The 17,358-nt window shown below is 43.2% G+C and overlaps 1 protein-coding gene and 1 long non-coding RNA gene across 11 annotated transcripts in view; one reads left to right on the top strand and one right to left on the bottom strand.

Annotated features, from left to right (window-relative positions):
- VPS13D (vacuolar protein sorting 13 homolog D) overlaps window positions 1–17,358 on the bottom strand; it is a 274,134-nt gene that overhangs the window by 7,842 nt on the left and 248,934 nt on the right. For all 7 annotated transcript variants that reach the window (XM_025285915.3, XM_025285913.3, XM_006076786.4 and 4 more), the window contains one exon: window positions 7,866–7,997. In XM_025285915.3, the coding sequence (XP_025141700.3) occupies window positions 7,888–7,997 (110 nt within the window). In that variant the 3' untranslated portion in view covers window positions 7,866–7,887. The remainder of the gene's footprint in view (window positions 1–7,865; window positions 7,998–17,358) is intronic.
- The window catches only part of LOC102403112, a 51,220-nt gene that overhangs the window by 12,347 nt on the left and 21,515 nt on the right, over window positions 1–17,358 (top strand). For all 4 annotated transcript variants that reach the window (XR_003109458.3, XR_006551154.2, XR_329165.4 and 1 more), the window contains exons 2-4: window positions 10,679–10,842; window positions 11,074–11,323; window positions 14,683–14,820. This is a non-coding gene — a long non-coding RNA (uncharacterized LOC102403112). The remainder of the gene's footprint in view (window positions 1–10,678; window positions 10,843–11,073; window positions 11,324–14,682; window positions 14,821–17,358) is intronic.

Below are 17,358 nucleotides of genomic sequence, written 5' to 3'. Positions count from 1 at the left end.
AGTCTAGAAACCACAACAAAGAATAATTAAAACTGAGCTCCAGATTATGGGTCCCCTCCTGTAAGGGAGACCAACCCCAAATCTGTCATGGAGAGAGAGGAACCAAAACTTGAGGGGACAAGAGAAGCTGAACCCATGAGCGCTCCCAGCACTTCTCGTCTCATTCACCACTTCTGTCACTTCATTGTCACAGCGTGGCATCCCCCTCCCTGCCTGGCTGTCCCCTGCAGAAGGCCTGAGCTCCTTTCCTTTGTGTCACTCGAGAGGCGAAGGCCTCACACAAGCCAAGTCCAAACACACCCACACTCCCCTCGCTTCACGTAGGCTGCTCTTGGCCCACGAATGGGTGACTATTACAAACCATTGTGGGATGACGTGGGAAGGAAAGCCATGTGGCCTCAGGTGGACCCTGAGTGTGTCCTTCTACCCTCTGACCTGTTATTAACTCAGAAGGAGGGAGGGTGAAAAACCGTGGCCAGAGACACAAAGCCTCTGGGTAAGTCGCACCCTTCAAATACGGAGAACCAGAAAGACATCTGGTGTTCTGTGGACACTAGGGACGATTCTTTAAAAAGAAAAAAATCAGGATTTTTAGACTTTGGTTAAAAGTTTCACTTATAACTCTCCTTTAAGGGGAGAAAGAGGATGTTTTGACCTTGGGACCAACTTCAGAAAGTTTCTTCTCAGAGAAAGGAAGGCTGTGACACGTGGCTTACACCACTCTCCAAGATGACGGGTTCTAATAGTGGGCGAGCCCGGCAAGGTTCAACACTGCAGAAGCAGCTCCGCTACGATGAACAGTGTCCCAAACCACAAACACCAAAGTTGCTGTCAACAACAGCTTCAGCCCTCTCACTATGTGGCAGGTAGTGGTGTCATTTCCAAGTACGGTGGCCAGTGTGCCATTGGGACCGGCCGATCCTCGGTGACAGCTGGCTCTGCCTGTCACCAGCCACAAGGCTTGGCTCAGAGCTGCCTGCTGTCATGTGTAGAGTGAGGATCACCATACCTCCTCCCAGGGGCCACCGTGATGACTAGAACCAATCTACATGCCCAACCAGGGTGGCTGTTGTTATTTCTTTCTTCTGTTGACAACAGACGCCAAGTTATCCCGATCCTGTGGAGAAGGTCTCCTTGCGAGTCTACAAGTCCTCACTTCGGCAGGTTGGAGAAATATTGTGTCCCTCTAAGAGGCCGAGGGGAAAGAGGTTCATGACCAACTGATTTGCTCCGTAGGGGGAGAGAAATTTGCCAGTTGATTCAATTACCTTTTTCAACTGATTTTCTTTCTTTTTTTCCCACTCTCTTGGGGTTTTGTTTGTTTTTGTTTTATCAACTTTATTAATATTTATATATCTGCATATTCCACACTTTACAGGCATTTCACAGTCAGAAGAGTTGGGAGCTGTCTTATTCCAGGAGTGTCAATTATTATTGACAGATTATTTCCTAGTTTAGAAAATGCAAGCAATGAACTCTATCCCACTCCTCAAAATGTCTGATCTTTTTGTTTTGAGATTGCATATATTACTTTATGGTTTTTATTTATAATTATATGCTGTTAAATTAAATTATACTGTTTATTAGAATAAACAATATAACCTGTGCTCAGATAAAAGTGTTCTAACTTCTATTTCTATATGCAGTTTCTTAAGAAGAGTATATATATCAAATATCACAGTATGCATACAAAGGTGGCAAGAAAGGAGAATTTTACTCTTGATTTTTTCTGTACTCTTTGAATTTGCTAATAACTGTGTACATGAGTTTATTTCATCAGAAAGAGAAAGGACTAATCTGGCCAGTGGGTTTATAGGCTATTTTTGTTTTCCTTTTTATACTTTCTTGAATTAAAAAAAAAAGAGGAGGAGTAGACAAACAGATAGAATTGAGTGCATAACCCAAAGGGACAAGGAAGCAGCCTGACTCAGCTGAGATCAAGTGACACAGGGAGAGCCTCCAAGGTGCTGCTTAGATTCAAGGGGCCTCCTGTGCATGATTTTCAAGTTTCCCCCAAAGACAAGCACCACCTTCAAGGTCACATACAGGAACCCTGTCATGTGGAGCCACTTTCCAGGTCTAGCTGCCCCTTGAGGATGCTTAATTGTTGCTGTTAATTCCTTACTTCTCCTCTTCTCTGTAAATAAACCCGTGTATTTCTCTAAAGGATAAGGACTCTTTTTGTTAGGACAGTCACAATACTAAAAAATAAAGAATAATTTTGAATAATTAAAAATGTCAAACATCTAGAAAGGCTCCTAATTTCTAATTAGAACAGGAGCTCTTAACGTTTATGGAACACACGTGTTGTGTTGTGTTGTGCTCAAGCATGTCCAGCTCTTTGCGACCCCATGGACTGCAGCCTGCCAGGCTCCTCTGTCCATGCATGGGTTTTTCCAGGCAAGAATAATTGGAATGGGTTGCCATTTCCTTCTCCAGGGGATCTTCCCGACCCAGGGATGGAACCTAAGTCTCCTGCATTGGCAGGAGGATTCTTTACCTCTGTGCAACCTACTGACACTCAAATAATTAATAATTTTGAATAGTTAAAAATTTCAAACATCTAGAAAGGCTCCTAATCAGAACAGGCGTTCTTAACATTTTTGGATCATGGACCCTCCTTTCCCCCTGTTGGCACTGTGGGGAGGCCCACAATTCCTTTCTAAGGATAATGTTGATTTTAAACGCATAAAATGCTTAGGATTACAAAGGAAATCAAATATATTGAAGTACATCTATCAAACTATTAAAACCGAGATAGAGAACTTAAATATTCTTTCTTTAAAGCACTGAATAATATCTTAAAAAAAAACCCTCACAAATACTATTTCCTAAAACTACATTAAAAAAAAATACAATCAAGTTGTCAAATAAACTCAAGAAAACAGCCTGTGATGACAACTGCTCCGTGTTTGGAAGGTGAAGATGCCCTAGTGCTGCACTGCTAGTGTGGGATCTGGTCTGTGGTGCTGTATTGGAAATAAAATAGGTACTATTTTCCTTTTTCTTTTAATGAAAATGAGGTGTCTGGCTACATACTAGACACCAGTTACAGAGAAAAATTAATGTAATCTGATAGGACAAATTTGCCTTTACCATCATTTTAACCCACAATCCGATTTCAGAACCAAAATTAAGAAAAATGGAAAGTGATGGCAATTTTGCAACATATCCGAGTTAATACTGGGTTCATTAGAAACTCAAGCCTTTACAGTGTACCAGACCTTAAATCATATGTCAGCAACTATCCTTTTAATACTAATTAATTGAATAAAATAAAAAATTAAATGCAACTTGATCTGGGAGAACAAAGCTGAAGTAACCACAGTACTGTGGACTCTGTGGGGTTTTCACGGCATCGGGAAGTAATTACACAATATTTTCCAGAAGTGAAACAGTGAGTCTAACTGGAAAAAAATGTGGAAACATTTAGTTAAAACAGTAGAGCAAGGTATTAAAGATCCTTTTAAGGGGTTAACTCTGGAGGAAAATATGCAAATAATTAGGTCGTTAAGCATGTTTTTAATTAGGATTCTAGGATAAAAGTCAGAGGTATATTATGGAGCTCCTGTGCTTTTCTTGAAAACCCCTTTTTTGCAAAGTGATGCCTCCAACATGAAGACCCAGCCTGACCACTGAGAACACTTCAGAGAAATATGTGCCAGGTTTCCCGATGACTCCTGCCTTGTACACTGCGGAAGACTATGGTCACGTGGCTCCTCCAGTGTACATGGGCAAGATTTAACACAAGCTGGGGTAGCAACACATGGTTTTCATCTTAAGAGTCAGAAGTCATTCATGCCAACATCTTCTCTGAGTTCTTATGAATTCCAAGAGTTTCATGAAATCTGTTTTACTGACTTCATTTTGATTCCGGCTTCCAGTTTTCCATGGCTCTGTGCACAATGCTTGTATTTCACTGGGAGCAATCCTATGTTAACCATGCTACACAATTTCTCCTTATGTTTCTGGCATATATCATTGTATTGAAAATGAATTTCATGAGGACCAGATACGGTTTGACTTGAGGAAGGGTGAGCGAAAGTGAAAGTTGCTCAGTCGAGTCATGTCTGACTCTTTGCAACCCCATGGACTATACAGTCCATGGAATTTTCTAGACCAGAATACTGGAGTGGGTAGACTTTCCCTTCTCCAGAGGATCTTCCCAATCCAGGGATCGAACCCAGGTCTCCTACATTGCAGGTGGATTCTTTGCCAGCCGAGCCACAAGGGAAGCCCAGAACAACTGGAATGGGTAGCCTATCCCTTCTCCAGCAGATCTTCCTGACCTAGGAATTGAACCAGAGTCTCCTGCATCGCAGGCAGATTCTTTACCAACTGAGCTATCAGGGAAGCCTGAGGAAGGGTGAGCAGGAGAGAAAATTAAAAGCACAATGTACAATAACCATCCAACTCTCATTCATTCAGCAAATATCTGTTGAGTCCCTAATAAGTGCCATCTACTGTTCCACATACTGAGGATTCTTCAGTGAATGGATCAGACAGAAACTGAGGCCCTCATGGGGCCACCATGCTAGTAGACTCTGTACCATGTCTCACTAGACTTGAGGAATGACTCTCTGAGCCTCCAATCTAAAGGTGAAAAGTTCCATCAGTAAAGTGTATAAAGGGCAGTGACGGCACCAGATACTCACCCAAGGAGGGCAGGAATATAAAGTCCTTTCTGGAGTGAAATGCAGGGGATTTTGGCTATTGGCATGATGGCCAGAGCTGAGGCTAGACTAAAAGAGTAGAGAGACATATGCTATGGACAGAATTATGTCCCCACCAAGTTCCCATGTTGACGACCTCACCCCAGTGTGACTGTATGGAGCATGGGAGGAATGAAGGTTAAATAAGGTCATAAGGCCCAGCAATTCCACTGCTGGGCATACACCCCAAGGAAACTAGAATTGAAAGAGACACATGTACCCCAACATTCATAGTAGCACTATTTACAACAGCCAGAATATGGAAGCAACCTAGATGTTCATCAGCAGATGAATGGATAAGGAAGTTATGGCACATACATACAATGGAATATTACTCGGTTATAAAAAGGAACACATTTGAGTCAGTTCTAATGAGGCAGATAAAAATGGAGCTTATTATACAGTGAAGTAAGTAAAAAAGAGAAAGACAAATACTATATATTAATGCATATGCATGGGATTTAGAAAGATGGTAATGACGATTCTACATGCAAGGCAGCAAGGAGACACAGATGTAAAGAACAGACTTTTGGACTCAGTGGGAGAAGGCGAGGGTGGGATGATTTGAGAGAATAGCATTGAAACATGTACATTACCATATGTAAAACAGATGACCCGTGTGAGTTCAATGCATGAAGCAGGGCACCCAAAGCTGGTGCTCTGGGACAACCCAGAGGGATAGGGTAGGGAGGGTGATGGAAAGGGGTTTCAGGATGGGGGTGACACATGTATACTCATGGCTGATTCATATTAATGTATGGCAGAAACCATCACAATATTGTAAAGTAATTATCCTCCAATTAAAATAAATAATTATGAGCCAGGACATGGAAGCAACCTAGATGTCCATCAGCAGATGAATGGATAAGAAAGCTGTGGTACATATACACAATGGAGTATTACTCAGCCATTAAAAAGAATACATTTGCATCAGTTCTAATGAGGTGGATGAAACTGGAGCCTATTATACAGAGTGAAGTAAGCCAGAAAGAAAAACACCAATACAGTATACTAACGCATATATATGGAATTTAGAAAGATGGTAACAATAACCCTGTGTACGAGACAGCAAAAGAGACACTGATGTATAGAACAGTCTTATGGACTCTGAGAGAGAGGGAGAGGGTGGGAAGATTTGGGAGAATGGCATTGAAACATGTAAAATATCATGTATGAAACGAGTTGCCAGTCCAGGTTCGATGCATGATACTGGATGCTTGGGGCTGGTGCACTGGGACGACCCAGAGGGATGGAATGGGGAGGGAGGAGGGAGGAGGGTTCAGGATGGGGAACACATGTATACCTGTGGCGGATTCATTTTGATATTTGGCAAAACTAATACAATTATGTAAAGTTTAAAAATAAAATTTAAAAATAAATAAATAAATAATTAAAAAAATAAAGGTTCTTTTTTTCTTTTAATGAGGTCATAAGGGTGGGGCCCTGATTCTCTACGATTAGTGTCTTTATAGGAGACATCAGAGATCTGGCTCAGCCTCTCTCTGCCACATGAGGACACAGCCAGAAGGTGGCCATCTGCAAGCTGGAAAGACAGCCTTCACCAGGAACCAAATCAGTCGGCACCTTGATCTTGGACTTCCCAGCCTCAATACTATGACAAACAACTTTCTGTTGTTTAAGCCACTTGGTCTGTGGTATTTGGTTTTTGGCAGCCTGAGCTGACTACCATAATGTCATACATCTCCATCACTGAGAGACCTTCCAGTAACAAAGGGAGTTTGAATTACAAAAAACCACATCCAGGAAGATGCCTTCCTATGCAGTAAACAACACATGAATTCTGGATTTGACTTTTGATATTCCCATTCAAATACTGCTACAAAACTATGAGATGAGGTCAGCTTAACACATCGGTAACAATGACACTGAAGACTCTTTGAAGAGCTAACTTCTACTTCAGATACCCTTTTATCAACCAAAACCACCCCCCCCAAAACCCCTCATGGTCCTAAACCCTGCTTACCTTGTTTATCCTGAGATAAATAAGCATTCAAAGAAATTAAACTAGCATTTTGCTATTTATTAGGGCAGAACTAACTACTTTCTCTGGACCGGTAATTCTAACATCTATTTAGGTTATAGAGCATTTTATGTTAAAGGAAGAATATTGCAAAAAATTGATATACTGAATTCTATCATATCAACTGGAGAAGACTCTTGAGAGTCCCTCGGATTACAAGGAGATCAAACCAGTCAATCCTAAAGGAAATCAACCCTAAATATTCATTGGAAGGGCTGAGGCTGAAGCTGAAACTCCAATACTGGGGCCACCTAACGTGAAGAGCCGACTCATTGGAAAAGACCCTGATACTGGGAAAGATTGAGGGTAAGAGGAGAAGGGGACAATAGAGGATGAGATGGTTAGACAGCATACTCACTGACTCAATGGACATGAGTTTGAGCAAACTCTAGGAGATAGTGGAGGACAGAGGAGCCTGGTGTGCTACAGTCCATGGGGTCACAAAGAGTCAGATATGAGTTAGCGACTCCACAACAACAATAAACATATCAATTAGGAAAAACTTCACTAACTGAAATTATAACAAGATCCTAAGTATATAAGGTTCCACATTCAAGAGTAGCAAAACAACCTTAAGAACGTTGCATTTCCAAAATTTTCAGCTACTAGTTGTTTGTTATTTGTTAATCTGTTTTGTTTTAACTAGCATTCTTCTGCCAACAACAGCACACCAAAGTTTAGGAAAATTTTACAGGGCAAAAAAAATCTTTGGATTGAGAACATTTTATCTTCTCTCTTTGAACTAATTAGAAGGAGAATGCCAACATTAAGGTCCTGCTGTGGAATTCAGTTTGAGAAGCACTGTTACATCTAAATGTATAAAACATCTGGTCTTGGGACTTTCCTGGCAGTCCAGTGACTAGGACTCCTTGCTTTCAATGCAGGGTGCATGGGTTCAATCCCTGGTTGGGGAACTAGGATCCTACATGCTATCTGGTGTGGCAGGAATACAAAACAAAACAAAAACCCATCTGGGCCAAGGAATCTCTGACCAGTTCCCAGGCCTCAGAGTCATGATGATACTCAGAAATGGACAGAAACTTCTCAGACGCAGAGACAGAGAAGATGACCTGGTGAACCAAAAAGGCTGGTTTCCCATGGATGCAACTCACAATTCATCTTGTATGTTGTCTGTTAGTTTGAAGAGCTGCTCCTGGCCCTCTGCCTGGCTCTCCGAGTAGCGAGGAAGCAGACCCTGGGGCCCTGTGCAGCAGCGTGGCTTCCGTACCCTCTGTGCTTGAGTCCTAGGGTGGGAAGGTGGACAGAAAAGCAAAGAGGTTACAAGCTAATGCTAAAATGACTTCCCTTCCTTCCTTGTCTAAGATAAAAATGCCACTTCATACAGGACATGCTCTAAATCTGCTGACCAGCATTAAACCCACATTCAGTATCCCCTGTGAATGCACTTGGAAGAAAGTGGTTAAAATCTCCAGTTTTGAACAAGAACTTCACTGTTGCCATTTCCTAGACATGTGATCATGGGCAAGTCAGTTCACTTCTTCAACCCCCAGTTCTAGTTCTCTCTGTAAAATGGGATGATAGTACCTACCTTGCAGGATGGCTGCGAGGATCAAACAAAACTATGCCCATCAAGCCTGGGCTGGACAGAATGTGGGTTATCCACCAATGGTGACTCTTGTCACTGTTACTATTATTGAACTTACTCTGGGTCACCCTCTGTTTTTCTAGGGATCTCTTCTGGAGAGACACCTCTGGACTTGGAAAAGGTCAGGAAGAAGCGTGAGAGGTTTGACTTGAGTGAGAACACATCAGGCTCCCCATCTTCTAGGAGGAGCTTAGCTGCCTGGTGTCGGGGAGGGACACGGGCATCGCAGGAGGGAGGAGAGAGGCTCCGTGGACCAGTCCCAGGCCACAGGCTGGGCTCCAACTCATGGTCTTCAGCTGTCAGTTGCCCAGAGGAATCTGCTTTGCTATGGCTTTCAGGGTAGGCCAGTGTTGTCTTTTTCCACAAACCATATACAGGGTAATTGATAAGTACTTTCTGGTGTTTTCCTAGAAACAGGAGTCCATATTTGTCTTGGAAAGGCTGTGCATATTTCAGATGACTGATAAGAGCGTGCCTGGTCTGTCCTCGGCCTTGTACTTGGTGTACTTTTCATTATTTGTTCCTGGATTCCAGTGAAGCAAAACACCCCTCTCTAGACACATCTAAATGAGAGGCTGAGGCTTGCCACTCCTGAATCATGAACTAAGAGACTTACTTGCAGAGGCAGGAAAGTGCCTGGTAGGCAAATCAGGGTAAAAAAACAGGGACAGAAGCAGAAATTTGCCACAGGCCACGCCATGGGTGAGATGTAAAGATGGGACAACTCAAAAGCCCTCCCGGACCCACACCAACACTCCACCTACCAGGCCACGTGGGCTCAAGCTCCATACCTGGGTAATGCTTGATTTGGGCTTGGAAACCAGAAATCCAGTGATTAATTTTATAAAAAGTTCAGTAAAAAGGATGCCCCAAGAATACACTACTAATTGTGTTCTCTGAGTGAGACTAAAAAGAAGTTTTGATCATCTGCCCCCCCAAAAAAAAAAACACCCAATTTTAATTACAAGATATATTCACATACTCCTGCTGTGTACAGTCTCAATTCCTTCTTTAAGACTGAGGCCCACCACTGGTTATTTAGATCCCAACAACTGACTGAAGGGGGCTTCCCAGGTGACTCCTGCCAATGAAGGAGACACAGGAGACAGGGGTTCGATCCCTGGGTCAGGAAGATTCCCTGGAGAAGGAAATGGCAACCCACTCCAGTATTCTTGCCTGGAAAATCCCATGGACAGAGAAGGCTGGCAGGCTGCAGTCCATGGGGTCACAAAGAGTCACACATGAACTGAGTGACTGAGCATGCAACTGACTGAAAATATGGAGGGCAGCAGAGAGGGCTGCCATTAACCCTTCATACAGACGCCGGACAACTGTTGTTGTAAGGATGCTGGCAAAACACTGCGTGGGAGAGAAACCAGGGGAAGGAGTGTGCAGTGCTTTTCCAGGTAGCTGAGTTCTGTTCTTATCTCCTGGTCCAGTGAAATATCTACCGTCGTTTCAAACACTGTCTAGGACAGGCTAAAAACACATCTTTTCCTCAAGTCAGGCTTCCTATCCTATCACCCCTGAAGCTCCTGGAAGAGGCCTGGGTGCCGTGGCCGAAGCCCAAAGGCCCTCAGGAGGCCTGCAGGCGTGCTCATCTACGTCTTTCAGTGTAAGGCTGCATCCTGACTCCTCTCCCTACGTCCTTCTGGATCTACTGGGAGGATCGAAGGCTCAACTTTCACACATGCCCCAAATCTCTTTCTCTATCGCTCTTGTAACTGATAAATGATCTCTGGATTTGGAATGGATTGCTCTAGTAGTTTTGTAACTTATTCTTTCTGTTTCCACTCCTGTCCTTCTCCTCACAGCAAGTTGTTTCAAAAACAAGTCAGGTTAAATTGGCCATGAGCTCAAAATACATTTGCTTCACATCCCACTTAAATAAAAATATTTGCTTATCGCTTGGCTCTCCACCTGGAATGTAAGCTCCATGAGAGGAGGGATTTTGTTTTATTCCTGGGTTCATGGTAGAGAAGCAGTAGTATTAACTGAATAGATGAATGAAGGCATTTGGAGGTGGGGGTGGGAAGAGGTATAAAGGCCACTTTGACTACTGAGCTAAAAACGAGAGATGATGTGCAAACTTTGCTGAAGAGATTACAGACCATGAATGCTCAGCTTTGAAAGCCAACAAAATTAAAGCAGAATATGAACCAGCTCAAATCCCAACTTCCTGAGGGAAAGGTCAAGGGTGTGTCTGGCCAGTCAACTAGTCAAAACAAAGAAGGCACATGAAGGCAGAGGCATGACAGTAACATCTCTGTTGATACATGTTTTCCTTAGAAGAAACATTCTTTTCATGTGTATCCAAAGCAGGGAAAAAACATGCTACCAAGAAGGAGAAAACTCAGTGAGAGTCCTGCCCTCCTTGGGTGAGATCCGAGAAGCCAGAGCAGGCAAGGAGAGGTGGCCGGTTTCTGGATCTGCGCTTCTGAGAACCACATCCCATGAATAACAACCACAGAACAGTTGTGAATGTAAGTAAGCAGCCCTCTATTGTCACCAAATAGCTCTCTGGTGCCTACAGATGGTCTTGATTTGGTAGCCCCCTCCACACTGTCCCCAGAGTTCTGTGATCCATTCTTCCCTCTACGCCCAGTGCGTTATCTTCGAACTTTCAAACTCTAAACACACCCGAATGCCAGAGTTGCTCCCTCATGGGTATGCATTGTCTGTTTGTTAAGTCTTCTTATCTGTCTCCCCAACAGGTCCTCACTCTGTGATCAACCAAACACCAAGGGAAGGTTGTGGAGTGTTCAGATCCTGCTGCCTGGAGCTGCTTGCTGTGGCATTCAAGGCTCACTGTCCACACAGACACAGGAGGGAGGACACGGAGTCACCCTTGTGGTCTCCTGAAGGTCCCGTTCATATGAGGCGATCTAGACATATATTCTTACTAGAAACAGAGATGGATTAAAGGAATTCTTTCCACAGTCTCCTACGTCCTTATCATTGCTGGTAGGCAAGAAAGGATTCCTACTTCTCCGAAACTTAATTAAAGTGTTAACCTCCTTAGGTCCAAGTTGGGAGGCTGGGGAGTGGAGGAGTTAAAATCATTTGCATGTGAAAAAATTTAGTTCCAGACTTCAGCCAACAGAAAGTTTAAAGAGACATTCTTCAGTGCAGGTCTTCATGTGTTATGGGAACTGCTTTATTCATATATTGACCATGGCACTAAAAATTCGAGCATAACCCTTTGAGATCAGGATGACTGTACATGTCACAATCCTAAATCTGTTCACTCTGGGATTCAGGAATACAGTTCAGCTCAGTTCAGTCACTCAGTCATGTCTGACTCTTTGTGCCTCCATGGACTGCAGCACGCCAGGCTTTCCTGTCCATCATCAACTCCTAGAGCCTGCTCAAACTCATGTCCATCTAGTCAGTGATGCTACCCAACCATCTCATCCTGTCGTCCCCTTCTCTTCCCGCCTTCAATATTTCCCAGCATCAGGGTCTTTTCAAATGAGTCATTTCTTTGCATTAGGTAGCCAAAGTATTAGAGTTTCAGTTTCACCATCAGTCCTTCCAGTTAATATTCAGGACTTATTTCCTTTAGAATGGACTGGCTTGATCTCCTTGCTGTCCAAGGGACTCTCAAGAGTCTTCTCCAATACCATAGTTCTAAAGCATCAATTCTTCAGCACTCAGCTTTCTTTATAGTCCAACTCTCACATCCACACATGACCACTGGAAAAACTGTAGCTCTGACTAGACGGACCTTTGTCGGTAAAGTAATGTCTCTGCTTTTTAATATGCTGTCTAGGTTGGTCATAGTTTTTCTCCCCGGAGCAAGCATCTTGTAATTTCATGGCTGCAGTCACCATCTGCAGTGATTTTGGAGCCCAAGAAAATAAAGTCTCTCTGTTTCCATTGTTTCCCCATTGATTTGCCATGAAGTGATGGGACCAGATGCCATGATCTTTGTTTTCTGAATGTTGAGTTTAAGCCAACTTTTTCCCTCTCCTCTTTCACTTTCATCAAGAGGCTCTTTAGTTCCTCTTCACTTTCTGCCATAAGAGTGGTATCATCTGCATATCTGGGGTTATTGATATTTCTCTTGGCAATCCTGATTTCAGCTTGTGCTTCACCCAGCCCAGCATTTCACATGCTGTACTCTGCATATAAGTTAAATAAGCAGGGTGAAAATATACAGCCTTGACCAATTTGGAACCAGTCTGTTGTTTCATGTCCGGTTCTAACTGTTGCTTCTTGGCCTGCATACAGGCCTCAGGAGGAAGGTAAGGTGGTCTGGTATTCCCATCTCTTGAAGAATTTTCCACAGTTGTGATCCACACAAAGGATTTAGCATAGTCAATGAAGCAGAAGTGGATGTTTTTCTGGAACTCTCTTGCTTTTTTGATGATCCAACGGATGTTGGCAATTTGATCTCTGGTTCCACTGCCTTTTCTAAATCCAGTTTGAACATCTGGAAGTTTACATACTGTTGAAGCCTAGCTTGGAGAATTCTGAGCATTATTTTGCTAATGTGTGAGATGAGTGCAACTGTGCGATTGTTTGAACATTCTTTGGCATTGCCTTTCTTTGGGATTGGAATGAAAATTGACCTTTTCCAGTCCTGTGGCCATTGTTGAGTTTTCCAAATTTGCTGGCATATTGAGTGCAATATTTTCATAGCATCATCTTTTAGGATTTGAAATAGTTCAACTGGAATTTCATCACCTCCACTAGCTTTGTTCATAGTGATGCTTCCTAAGGCCCACTTGACCTCGCACTCCAGGATGTCTGGCTCTAGGTGAGTGATCACACCATTGTCATTATCTGGGCCATGAAGATCTTTTTTGTATAGTTCTTCTGTGTATTCTTGCCACCTCTTAATATCTTCTGCTTCTATTAGGTCCATACCGTTTCTGTCTTTTATTGTGTCCATCTTTGCATGAAATGTTTCCTTGGTATCTCTAATTTTCTTGAGAACTCCAGTCTTTACCATTCTATTGTTTTCTTCTATTTCTTTGCATTGATCACTTAGGAAGGCTTTCTTATCTCTCCTTGCTATTCTTTGGAACTCTCCATTCAGATGGATATATCTTTCCTTTTCTCCTTTGCCTTTTGCTTCTCTTTTCTCAGCTATTTGTAAGGCTTCCTCAGACAATCATTTTGCCTTTTTGCATTTCTTTCTTGGGGATGGTTTTGATCACCGCTTCCTGTATAATGTCACGAAACTCTGTCCATAGTTCTTCAGTGGTGTTCAAAAAAACCAGTTAAGTCACTGTTCCTAAGTCACTTGCCTGTATGTTCCCATGAACCTATTAGCATCTGGAAGGAAAAGACTCCATTCTTTTTGTTTTAAACTGGACTTCTGGACTAGACGCATCATTATCCTCAGTTTAGGGCCCACTATCATCACTGGCTTTTTATTTATTTTAAATGACATAATAAACATCTGTGAAACCACTATCCCTTGTGCGAAAACCCCATTGTCTGACCATACCTTGAATCTATCTGTGTGGTCCTCTCCCTCCCCTCCCCCTCCCCATTCCTCTTTCCTTTTCCTCTTCTATCTGAGATAGCCACTACTCTCTATCTTGCATTTACCATTCCTTTACTTTCCTTCTGCATGGAGTCGTATCACATTTCAAAGTATGCTCTGGTATAGTCTTGTTACATTTTCTGGTTTTCATTGTTTGGGGCTTCTGAAAAAGGATGGCACTGCCTTCTTATGTTTGCAGACTTACTTCTTCCTCCTTGAAGTCCTATTGTTAAGATTCAATCACTCTTCTGTGTGCAGCTATAATTCAGTTATTGTACTGGCTTATAATTATTCCACTGTATGAACAGACCATCACTCATCCAGCTTCCTGTTGATGGCACATGGAGTATTTCCAGGTTTTGCTACTACAAACAATGCTGCTGTGTACATTCCTATACCTGTTTCCTGGTGAACCTCGACAAGAGTTTCTTTGGGTACATACTTAGGAGCTGTTTGCTAGACCACAGGGCATGAATGTTCAGCTAACAAGATAATTCAAACTGTTTTCAGAGAGGCTGAAACAATTTACACTCCCGCCAGCAATGCGTTTCAGAGAGCCTAGTAATCTGCATCCCTTCCAGCACTTTTGGTGCTGTCCAGGGGCACACTATCCAGCACACAGCCGCTGGCCACGTGTGGCTGCTGACACTTGAAATGTGGCCGGTGTGACTGAGGGACGGAATTTCAATTTTTTCCTTTAAATGTGCTCAAATTTAAATAGTGTATTAGATAGCATTGGTCTAGCTTCTAACGTTTTTTTGCTGCTTGAATGGGTTTCAAATAGCATCTTGTCTTCTCATGCTCATCTTCCCCTTTCAACCTACAGCATAAGGGATTACATTAAGAAAAGAGGTGCAGATGTGGAGCAGAGCAGAAAGATCAGCCTCCGGGCTGCTCTTGCCCGTCAGAGCTGGGACGTCCTGGGACTGTCTTCTGGCTTCCCCGCTCACCATCACCTTTGCTGGTAAGACATGGTGCCTCTTGGGCAGAGTCCTGGTACCACCATCCTGGGGTTAACGAGTTATTCAACAAGAGGTGGCACAACTCCACCCGCTCACCTTTCATAAGGGGATGGCGTCTCTCACTGACAAACACTTCACACAGAAGAGAGCTTACAGCGGGAGCTGGCTTAGTGCAAAGGCAGCAGCTCTGCCTCTACAAACCTTTGTTTAGCCCAAGGGCCGCGGTGCACTTAATTGCTGCCAGCTGGGGGTCTGTCGGCCATTTTAAGCCCTCGGCTGCTGCGGTTTAGAAATTTCACAGTGTATAGAAAGAAGCAGGCGTTCCAGTCAACCAGTTAATCCAAAATGTCAGCACCAAACGAACTTGGGCTTTGAACTCCATGGAAATGTCAGAGCGCCGGCTGTACAGCATGGACGACTCTCCCCCCAACTCCCTACCCTGGGGGAGAAGGGGCTGCTGATACAGTGGCTGATACACTGCAGATACCCACCTAGCGGGGGAGATCAATGCAGAGCAGCTCTGCATCTGGCCACTGCTCTCTGACGTTCACTGGAGCCAAAGCCAAAGATCAGAGTAATGAAAACAATCCCTGTCATTTTCTTGAAGCAGCAGTAAATCCAAACAAGGTGACATGGGGTGATCTAACCAATTCCATCCACTGGGTTGATCCTGCCTTTCAGCCGGAGGGTCAACGGTTGGCCAGCTATTATTTGTTCTTCGCTTCTATGATGAGTAACCATGTCATAGTTCTATTAGTTGAAGACAGATGTTGTACACACATACACACACCCCTGTACAGCTTGAGTTAAGATATTAGTTGGCTGAAGAATCTGTCATGGCCCATGTCTATCAACCAAGTGAAGTTCAAAAAACAATCAGTAAACGAGGAAAAAGTGTGTGTGTCAAACGTGACTTCCTAGCATAAGAGAATGTTTAGTCAACTGATGACTGCCATCTTCCTTAGGGACTGTGAACGGACCTCAGCAAGATGATGGATTGTGCTTGCATTTACTTTATGTGTGTGTCTGAAACTTTTGTTGTAATTAAACATTTTACCTGTATATACTTGTGCTAGACTGAGCACAAACAATTAGGCTGAGATGGTCAACCCAGACTCTCTCTTTAAATACTAGCTGTTAATGAATGACAGGGCTTCCCTGGTGGCTCAGATGGTAAAGAATCTGTCTGCAATGCAGGAGACCCGGCTTCAATCCCTGAGTCAGGAAGATCCCCTGAAGGGAATGGGTATCCAGTCTAGTATTCGGCATCTGGTCCCATCACTTCATGGCAAATAGATGGGGAAAAAGTGGAAGCAGTAACAGATTTTATTTTCTTGGGTTCCAAAATCACTGTGGATGGTGAATGCTACCACAAAATAAAAAGACTCCTGCATCTTGGAAGAAAAGCTATGACAAACCTAGATAGTGATTGGAAAAGCAGAGACATCACTTTGTCAACAAAGGTTCGTATAGTCAAAGCTATGGTTTTTCCAATAGTCATGCATGGATGAGAGAGTCAGGCCATAAAAAAGACTCAGTGCCAATGAACTGATGCTTTTGAATTGTGGTGCTGGAGAAGACTCTTGAGAGTCCCTTTGACAGCAAGGAGATCAAACCAATCAGTCATAAAGGAAATCAACCCTAAATATTCATTGAAAGGACTGATTCTGAAGCTCTAATACTTTGGCCATCTGATGCAAAGAATGGACTCATTGGAAGGCCCCTGATGCTGGAAAAGATTGAGGGCAAGAGGAGAAGGGGGTGGCAGAGGATGAGATGGTTAGACAGCATTACTGACTCAACGGACATGAGTTTGAACAAACTCTGGGAGATAGTGAAGGACAGGTAAGCGTGGCGTGCTGCAGTTCACGGGGTTGCAAAGAGTTGGACGTGACTTAGTGACTGAACAACAAATGAATGCCAGCTACAAAGTACTAGAATTCTTGACTGAATGGGTTAAACATCTATCAGTTCTCTAAAAGGAATTCAAGTCTGTCTCAACAGTATTCTCCACACTGGAGAGTATGAATTGGTTAAAACTTCTGATATCCACTGCAGCACAGTGTCTAGACCGATCACCAAGCCTGCTATGCCAGGGGTGACATCTGACCTCTGACCTGTAGCCTTCTTCTCATAACTGTATCCACTTCCAAAGACTAAGTAGAAAAGAACTTCTCCACTAACTCATTTTACTCCCTTCAGTACAAACTGTAATCAAAGAAGACTCTACTATAGGGTGGAGACCTCTGAAGTTTGGCTAGTTTACAGGAGAAACTCTTCCCCATAGTCGCATGACAGACAGAATTCTACTTTCTAGAATGCACTCAGAGATAGTATTCTATCCATAAGTTTAACGATAACTGGGCTCTGGCTGCGTTAAGTCTTGAACTGAGGAGATTATACCAAATACCCAATGACAGTTTGGATTTTGAACACATTGGAAAAAAAAAACAACAGTTGGGCAGAAAGAAACCCTCTGTCAGTAGAGGTTGGTTCCTAAATGAAATTACTGAGAAGCCAAACTGAGAGCCTTGAGAATG

The sequence above is a fragment of the Bubalus bubalis genome, chromosome 5, assembly GCF_019923935.1.
Source record: "Bubalus bubalis isolate 160015118507 breed Murrah chromosome 5, NDDB_SH_1, whole genome shotgun sequence".
Taxonomy (NCBI): domain Eukaryota; kingdom Metazoa; phylum Chordata; class Mammalia; order Artiodactyla; family Bovidae; genus Bubalus; species Bubalus bubalis.
This window is presented reverse-complemented; position numbering and strand designations above follow the sequence as displayed.